General features: G+C 45.1%; 1 protein-coding gene across 2 annotated transcripts in view; it reads right to left on the reverse strand.

The window, feature by feature from the left end:
- Window positions 1–9,421, reverse strand: part of SH3BP5 (SH3 domain binding protein 5) — a 72,543-nt gene extending 63,122 nt beyond the window's left edge. The window contains exons 1-2 of one of the 2 annotated variants that reach the window (XM_090046406.1): window positions 9,107–9,421; window positions 6,494–6,556 (exon numbers count right to left, since the gene is read on the reverse strand). In XM_090046406.1, coding sequence (XP_089902532.1) covers window positions 6,494–6,556; window positions 9,107–9,217 — 174 coding nt within the window. In that variant the 5' untranslated portion in view covers window positions 9,218–9,421. The remainder of the gene's footprint in view (window positions 1–6,493; window positions 6,557–9,106) is intronic. The other variant, XM_090046405.1, reaches the window with a different exon arrangement.
- Window positions 9,422–9,938: the final 517 nt, after the last annotated feature.

Consider the following 9,938-nt stretch of genomic DNA (forward strand, 5'->3'; position numbering starts at 1 on the left):
ACAGGGGACACAACGGTGGGTGTCTACTACAGACCTCCCACTCAAAGTCCTGAGCTTGACCAGGAGTTCGCCCAGGAACTGACTGAGGCCGCTTGCTCCAGGACCTTGGTTGTCATGGGTGACTTCAATTACCCGGACATCTCCTGGGAAGATCACTCAGCAAAATCCGAGCGGTCGCAAAGCTTTCTCTCGTGCGTGGATGACCTCTACCTGACTCAAGAAGTCTATGGGCCAACGAGAGGCAAAGCGCTGCTTGACCTGGTACTGGCTACGGGGGACGACCTAATCGGCGACCTAGTGATCGATGGGAAGCTGGGTGACAGCGACCACAAGCTGATCACCTTCACCATCCGCCGTAAAGCTGGCAAGTCAGTCAGCAACACAGAAGTCCTTGACTTCAGAAAAGCCGACTCTGACAAGCTCAAGAGGCTTGTCAGTCAGGCCCTCAGGGACCACGACCCCAGGGAGATGGAAGTTCAAGAAGAGTGGTTGCTTCTCAAGGAAGCGATCCTCAATGCACAAGCTATTCCAACATGGAGGAAAGGCAGCAAGAAGGCACAGCAGCCCTCCTGGCTCTCCAGGGACCTAGCGGACCTCCTGCAGCTAAAAAGGAAAGCCTACAAAGGATGGAGGATGGGATTCACCTCCAAGGAGGATTATTCTGCACTGGTCCAGTCCTGCAGGGAGCAAACCAGGAAAGCCAAAGCTGCAACTGAACTCCAACTAGCTTCAAGCATCAAGGACAACAAAAAGTCCTTTTTCAGATATGTGGGGAGCTGGAGGAAAAGCAAGGGCAACGTTGGACCCCTGCTAAACCTGATGGGGCAACTGACAACTAAAGCCCAGGAAAAAGCCAACCTATTAAATAGGTACTTTGCATCAGTCTTTCATCAGTCCCATGGGATGCCCATGCCTGCTATGGGACAGGGAGATCCGGGTGATGGGGATCCCCTACCCTCCATAAATGCTGACCTCGTGAAGGAACATCTTGAGAAGCTGGATACCTTCAAGTCAGCCGGCCCTGACAATCTGCACCCCAGGGTACTCAAGGAGCTGGCGGGCGTCATAGCCCAGCCCCTGGCACTGATCTTTGAAAACTCCTGGCGCTCTGGTGTAGTGCCCGAAGACTGGAAGAAGGCCAATGTGGTACCGATCTTCAAGAAAGGGAGGAGAGTGGATCCGGCTAACTACAGGCCCATTAGCCTGACTTCTATCCTGGGGAAGATCTTAGAAAAGTTTATTAAGGAGGCCATCCTTGATGGACTGGCCCAGGCTAACATCCTAAGGGATAGTCAGCATGGGTTTGTTGTGGGTAGGTCTTGTTTGACCAATCTCATTTCCTTCTATGACCAGGTCACCTATCACCTGGACCAGGGAGAAGAGACTGATGTCATATATCTTGACTTCAAAAAAGTTTTTGATCTGGTATCCCATGATCACCTCTTGGCCAAACTGGCCACTTGTGGCCTTGGCTCCACCACGATCCGCTGGCTGGGAAATTGGCTCCGTGGTCAGACCCAGAGGGTTGTGATTGATGGCAGTCACTCATCATGGTGCCCTGTGACCAGTGGGGTCCCTCAAGGCTCTGTCCTGGGACCCATACTGTTCAACATTTTCATTAATGATGTGGACATTGGAGTCAGGAGTGGACTGGCCAAGTTCGCCGATGACACCAAACTTTGGGGCAAAGCATCCATGCCAGAAGATAGGCGGGTGATCCAGGCTGACCTGGACAAGCTCAGCAAATGGGCAGATGAGAACCTTATGGTGTTTAACACCGAAAAATGCAAGGTTCTCCACCTTGGGAGGGAAAACCTGCAGCATCCTTATAGGCTTGGCAGTGCTACGTTGGATAGCACTACAGAAGAAAGAGACTTGGGGGTCATCATTGACCACAAGATGAACATGAGCCTGCAATGTGATGCTGCAGCTAATAAAGCGACCAAAATGCTGGCTTGCATCCATAGATGCTTCTCAAGCAAATCCCGGGACGTCATTCTCCCCTTGTACTCGGGCTTGGTGAGGCCGCAGCTGGAGTACTGCGTCCAGTTTTGGGCTCCACAATTCAAAAAGGATGTAGAGAAGCTTGAGAGAGTCCAGAGGAGAGCCATACGCATGATCAGAGGTCAGGAAAACAGATCTTACGATGATAGGCTGAGAGACATGGGACTCTTTAAAATGGAAAAGCGCAGGCTCAGGGGTGATCTGATGGCCACCTATAAGTTTATCAGTGGTGACCACCAGGATCTGGGGGAACATTTGTTCACCAGAGCGCCCCAAGGGATGACGAGGTCGAATGGTCACAAACTCCTGCAAGACTGTTTCAGGCTGGACATAAGGAAGAATTTCTTTACTGTCCGAGCCCCCAAGGTCTGGAACAGTCTGCCAGCGGAGGTAGTTCAAGCACCTACATTGAACACCTTCAAGAGTAAATTGGATGCTTATCTTACTGGGATCCTATGACCCCAGCTGACTTCCTACCCTTTGGGCAGGGGGCTGGACTCAATGATCTCCCAAGGTCCCTTCCAGCCCTGATGTCTATGAAATCTATGAAAATCACAAGGACCTAATAGGGAAGCAAAACCAAAAGCACAAATACAGACTCAGGAATAACTAGCTAAGCACTGCTGAGAAAGATCTAGAGCTCATAGTATACTGCCAATTCAATGCAAGTCAGTAGTGGGATGCAAGAGATAGAGCAAGAAAGATAGCAATTGCAGGCTGCATTCATAGCACTGCTGTATACAAGACATAAGAAGTGATAGTGCCACTACTCAGTGCTGGTGAGGTCTCAGTTAAATCACTGCATGCAGTGCTGGCCTCCACATTTTAAGGATATAAGGACACTGGAGAGGAAGCGGAAGTGGGTAACAAAAACAAAATAAAGGGATTAGAAGGCAGGCTTTATTAGATGCATTTACTCTGGAAAAAATTAGATTAAGAGAGACAACGGAAGTCTTAAAATATCTGAAAGGCTGCCATGAATAAGAGGGCGAACAACTTCTCTCCCTTGCCACACCGTGCAGGGCACAAGCCAATGGGTTTAAACTGCAAGAATAGAGATTTGGATTAAATCTCAAAGGGGTAAAAAATCTTTCTAACTATAAGAACCATAAAACAAAGAAAAAGTTGCCCAAGGAAGTTGTAGAAACCCTTTCATCACAGGTTTTCAAGAAGAGGCTGAACAGATATCTGTCTTAAATGGTTTGGGAATAACACATCCTACATCTATGCAAGGTGTTAGACTAAATGACCCTAGAGATCTCTTCCAATCCTATTATTCTATGGAGAAAACATGAAATATCAGTTCATAAGGACAGAGAGAAAGATTCAAGCCATTTCTGTTAGGAATGCTATTCAGGTATAGGGTTTTACAGAGCCAGAAAACCCTAATGTGGATGCATCCTGTATCAGCAAAACTATACTTGATATCCTTACAGCTCATTTTGACCTCATGCAAAATACCCCAGATAAAAGGAGGGTTTATCCAGCAAAACTTCATCCACAGTAGGAGCTTTTGCTGGCACAAATATATTGGTCAGAGGTATGAAGAGCTGCCAGCCCTGACCAACATGTGGCTTTTTTAAAACCTTTTCACACTAAACGTATTTTGCTGAAGGAAAAGCAGCAACCCTTTCTACAGACACAAACTAATACTCCAAAACTCCACTAAGGCTAGGTACAGACATTCAAAAAGTCCAAGGCAGAATCAATGCAAGTTCCTCAGTTTTCTTTAAAGGGCACAGTTTAGATCAGTAACAAATAGAACACAAATATGCCCTGCAGTGCAGCGGCAAATCTTAGACCATGTTCTGCCATTTTAAAACCAGTGTGCACACCAAACTTCTGGTCTCGTATGGGTATAGACATATTTCCAATCACTTATTCTGGTAAATGTATAAAACCTGTACCTGGCTTAAGTTCTGCTACGACAAAAAGGTCTGTGTTTGCTGCAACTAAAGTCATTAGGAATACAGCTTGAAAATGTGAAAAAAATGAATGGTGGATTAGAATAAATATTAACACATTGTTAAAGCAGAAACTTCTTGTCATCCTTCTCTTAATTAAATAACTGGTAAGATCATAACTACAACTGCAGCAAACTGTTTAATCACAAATTAAGCAGCAGCTATCAGTGTGATAACCCACCCACCCATTCAAAAGATAGCAAAAACAAGAATTCCACATGCAGTTTAGTCAAATGTAGTGCTTTCTCTGGGTCTCACCCCATTTTGAAGGGTTCCTTAAGCAAAATGACCTCAGACTGTTCTCATCCAGGATTTACAACTACCAAGTTGCTCAGTAGATTTCTCTCTTTTTTTAAAAAAATTCTACCACATCTTGTTCTTTTAGATAATTTTAAATAAAAAATATCATTGGGCATAAAATCTATCAATAGGAACTTGCGCTTGCAATTCAACTGCCATAGTCCTTAAAATTTAAGTCAATCAATGGCAGACAAGGTTATTTTGGTAAATGTGATATCTTTTATTAAACCAACTAAACAGTTGGAAAAATTGTTCTTTGCAAACTTTCAAGCACAAACACCCTTCTTCAGGCATAGAGACAATCTGCTGGTGTTATGCATTAAGCAGATCAAAAGTTTCCTGGAAACAAAAATTATTCAGTGGGATGCATCACAAACTGCCCTCAATGTCAGAAGGTATTTACTGAAAGAGAAGAGCTCAGAAACCTGATTTGCAAGATTGTCGACAATACTTGAATCAAAAATTGCTTTTTAATTTTAATGGAATTACGAAGAAGAATTCAGCATTTAGAACTCAGAAGATTTGATTACATGCAACACACATGCACACACAAGCAGCAAATTTCTAAGTTCCATAGATACTAAAACACACAAATAATCAATCAAGTGAATAGTTTCATTGAGTTCAATGGAATTATCATCACAGGTGTAAGTGCAAAATCAGGTAAAATATGACTATAATATGCCCACAGTGAAGGATACCATGGGATTAATGAAATACAGACAACCAACCATAGCGAGGTTCATTCAATTTCACTGTCTCAGCATGAAAGAGATTGAAAAAAAACAACCTCTGTTAATAGCCAGTGAAGAGAGCTGGAGACCATTTAACTGCTAAGCAGACTGCTAAGATGAATGGAATCTATTTATATATTGATTTAAAAGTTCACTCATGAAACATAAACCAAGTTACATAGATACTTAAAAAGTTTTTTCAGTTGAAAAACTGACAGTTGGAATATTGTAAACAATTGTCTCTGCCCCAGATTATATCTGCCAGTGAGTTCTTCATGATCCATACACTTGTTAGCCACAACAGAGGAAATGAAAGCCTGGAAAAATAATTGCAAGATGGCTTTATAGAGCAAAAAAAATTGCATAGGTTTTTTTGGATAATGATAATCCAAAAAAAGGGACACTCCCCACTCTGTGAAAGGGTCACTTAGCTTCAGTGGGACACAACAGATCTACTCAGTGCCAAATGACACGTCTAATTACTCAAAATTTAAAATACAACTCTAGGCACCATCCAGTGCTCTGAGCACCTTCCTATGTTAAGAATACCACAATAAAAGATTTGCCCAATCTACTTATCCCAGCTGTTAATACACTTATTAGTCTTCATCTACTTAACAGCAACTATTTTATGTTGCATTTTTTAATCTGAAGGGTAGGTGTCTATAGTTATAGTTTAAAACTTAACACTGATGTACAAGATTAGAGTAGAACAACATTCAGTTCAAATATGCTTCAAGAGTTCTACTGAAATGTAACCGATTTTTTATATAAGCAAATAGTTTAAAACTGATTTATGGAAATCTGTATAGCCATCTTACTTTATTTTACAGGTTTCGTTTTCCCCATTTTGTGGATAATAAAAAATATTTAGATTACATACAAAGGAACTCAAAACATTAGTTCTGTCTTGACGATATGTCGATAATTCCAATGTGCAAGACAAGTAGCATAATTCCAAAGTTAGATTTTAAAGAGCGTATAGTGTCCTAACACTGGGGATTTTTGGATTTGTTTAGATTTAAAACATTTCCATCCAATGTTTGCAACCTAAATACCAAAACATTCACTGCACAGAACCCAGAAAACATAAGACACATAAACAAGTGGTGAGAAAGGGAAAAACAAATGGACAGACAGACCACAGCTGACAACTGCAAGACAGTCTTCTCTACTAGATGGATTTGTGATAAACAAAAATACAAAAAATGGTCAAGTCTTTAAACGCCTATGTTCAGCTCTAATAACCTAAGTTAAAATTATCTTTCTAAACATATGGGGTTTTTTTAATATGACTGTATCTCTCTGTTTGATCCACTATTCTTCCACCCCTAAGCTCAAATCAGATATTCTATAGCCCACACTCATTCATCAAGTACCTGGTGTCAAGCAACAAAGAAATCAGACAATCCCACAACAATTAAAATATAAAAAATAGGCAATTTTTTCACAGAAGCCTTTTTTGGACCAAAAAAAATAGAAGTTCTGTACCTCAAGTTCAGTTTCTCTTCGATTGATATTATCTGTGGATTGATTTAATTTTTCCAGTTCCCCCTAGAAAAAAAAAACAGGCGCACTTGAGAAATTGGAAATGAACATCACTGAGAAGGAGAGGTATTATAGCAATGCCAGATGATGCTTAAAAGCATACAAGGGCTCTGTGTGGAAAGTTAAATGAAAACAAAGATCTAAGACCTTTAGAAGAATCTGCCACAAACTCAATGTCTAACTAGAAAAAAAGATATAAAAGTGCAGAAACATTTTTAAGGATTCTAATTTTAAGAAAGTACACATCTTTTCCTGGGTAATTTTTATTTAGTATAAATATTGCGTATAATAACCTGTGTCTCATTATATAAAATTTGGTTAGCTCCCAGGGAAGCAGTTTTTAGGACGAGGCCATTTGCTTTCACAGTAGTGAGATATTACATGTGCACACTCACAAAATCTTATGACAACATTCCTCACAAGCATTTGCAATACTGTACCTCAGAGGCTGTTAGGCAGAGATTTTGGTTAAAAGACACAACTGTTTGTAACACCAAGTCAATGAGGCCAGACTTTCTTTGGTTACCTTTTACATAACCACAGATCAATGTAAAGAAGAATGAGCTGTGGTTGTGTAATAACTGTAGTACTGTACCTCAGATGCTGTTGTGTCTTTCAACCAAAATCTCCACCTAACTGGTTGTAACACCAAGTCAATGAGGCCAGATTTTCTTTGGTTACCTTTTATTCCAAAAATTGCTTGTCCAAAAAAAGAAAAACTAAAGTATCAATCTGTAAATTAAATATTTGCTATTGGTGGCTTTACTATGAATGAATAGGAGGCAAGAGTTATTATACAACCACAGATCTTGACATTCCTCCCCAAGAGATATCCCTCTAGGCCATGTTCTGATATCCTTACTTATCTGAGCAATAACACTTACTCCTTGCATGGCCGAAGCATGACTCTCCAGTCAAGCACTATTCTCTATGAATCCAAGTATCAAAACCAGGTCTTGAATAGTCAATTTTATCAATTAAATGGCATCATAAATTGATCACTTTTTTTTTCTTTTTTAAAGAATTATTCTGGTTACAACCAAAAAACTAGAAAGGTTGGTTCTGACAATTCAACCGTCAGATTATGCCAGACTACCAGCACTTTAAAGACAATTTCCTTCTATTAAACAGTTTATTAACACACCAACCTCACATTGCTCTTTCATGATAAAGAGTTGTCTCCCGAATGCTAGAACAACAGACATTTAACCAGATGACAAAAATTTAACCAGATAATGAAAAAAAGCATGCAATTTCATTAACAGCATCCAATCAGGCTCCCAGGGATCTGATAAATGGAGGCATGTTCCAAATCAAAGAACCCAAGGCTAAAATTGAAGTCAATGAGAGCTAGGGGAGAAAATCAAGCCATTTACACATGCATGCTGAGCAGGGCTGTAAGCTTGGACCTATCTTTGGGCAATTGTGCTTGCAAATTCTGCCATAATTCTGAACATCTCTAGGGAAAATAAAGATTTTTTTTTCTCTGTCAAGGCCAAATGAGTTGCAAATTTAAATGGGCAAAGTCCAATACTCAAGTTCCAAAATTCAGCTGAGCAGAACTCATTCGCCAAGTCTGTGTGGCTCTACCACCTGGCAAGTATTCTCTCTCCCAGTCCCATCCATTTGGGGCTCTGGAGACCCCTCAAATCCAGGCAGGCATCCTGGGGTGCAGATGCCGCTTGTCTTACTTGATCTTACCCAAAAGGCCAAGACAATAGTAACAATGGCCCATGATACCCTGCAGCTAGGCCCCAAACCTGCAAAGACTTCCAGGAGTAGACAACCCCTGGCACAGGTGCCACAGTGCAGCACGTGAAGGCAGTTTGCTTGGCACACATGCCTCTGGATGGATGGCGGGGAAGGGGCCAAAACAAGGATCAGACCTCTCACAGCTCCCCCGCTATCTGCCCTGGCATGCCAACATCTGACAAGCCAAGTTTGTCACTGTCCAAAAACACTGCCGACCCTGACCTAGGCCTTCGCAGGCACAGCAAGCGATCCGACTAGTGTCAGCGGGCCAGCACATTTAAGCCAAGGGGTGGCTTGCTGTAGGATGACGACTTGTGCAAATCTCCTGCCAGGCAGATGGCCGAGGTACAGAGCCGAGGTGACCTGCTCTGCGGAGAGGGGAGGGGAAAAGGGAGAAAAAAAAAAAAACAAGAGAGGAGCATTTTAAGGGCACCCCAAGACAGCCAAGCCAAAGGGCTTCTTCGCCCTGAAAGCGCCTTAACAATGTAAGAAATTCGCTTGCTAAACGTAGCAGATTGTGTGTGTGTGTGGGGGGGGAATACACCCTATTTCATGCCCTGCTCTTCCACCCCCCAGCTCCATGCTGAGCCCCTCTCGGAGACTGCCTGCCCCGCGCTGTGTCGGGCGGCGAGAAAGCGGCAGAGCATCTCCACCCCAAGGAGATGTCCACCCAAGGCGGCGGGAAGGGGCCGCAGGCAGGGCCCGGGCGGAGGAGCACTGCAGCGGGCGGGCGCGGGGGCGGCGCGAGGGGCCGGGGGCCGGGGCCGGGGCCGCAGTGTGTGGGGCTTAGCCCCGCCACCCTACCTGGATCCTGGGATCCACCTCCTCCTCCTCCGCCGCCGCCGCCGCCGCCGCCGCCTCCTGCGGGAGCTCGCCCTCCTCCCCCGGTCGGCTCCGCCGCGCTGCGGGCTCCATGGGGCCGCCGCCCACGCACCAGCACCAGCACCAGCAGCAGCGCGGGGGGAAAGGCGCCGCGCCTCGCCCCGCCGCTGTCACCGCGCTCCGGCCTCCGCCTCCTGCTCACCGCCCCGATCGGGGGAGGGAAGCGGCGGCGCTCGGCTCCTCCCTCCTCCGCCAGCGCTCCCCCTCAGGGGCGGGCAGCGCGGGGTGAGGCGCCCTCGCCCGGCTCCCTGCTGCGGCGCGCGGGGAGCCCGAGGGGGATGGATGACCCCGCTCCCCCGCCGCGAGGCGTCGCACGCCCGGCCCGGCCCGGCCCGGCCCGGCCCGGCAGAGCACGCCCCCCTGCCCGCGGGTCGCACCAGGGGTCGGGGCCGCGAGGGGCCTCACGGGGCCTCTCGGCCACCCCCTGCGCACAGCGGGACCCAACTAGATCAGCCCGGCCGAGGCTTTGTCCAGCTGGGTCTTCAAACCTCCGAGGAGGGAGATTGCACCACCTCTCTGGGTAGCCTGCTCCAGTGTTTTACGACCCTCCTAGTGAGAAAGTTTTCCTAATAGCCAACCTAAACTCCCCTTGCTGCAACTGGAGACCCTCGCTCCTTGTTTTGCTATCTACCACCAGGGTGGCCATCATAGTCCGGTTGTCCTCTATTGATATGAAACCAGACACCTTTCTCTCCTCTATTTTTCTCTTCAAGAAATATGCATCCCTGCTGCTGCATATCACCATCCACATTCC

This window comes from Crocodylus siamensis, chromosome 5 (genome assembly GCF_052110815.1).
Source record: "Crocodylus siamensis isolate JL-2025a chromosome 5, ASM5211081v1, whole genome shotgun sequence".
NCBI lineage: Eukaryota > Metazoa > Chordata > Crocodylia > Crocodylidae > Crocodylus > Crocodylus siamensis.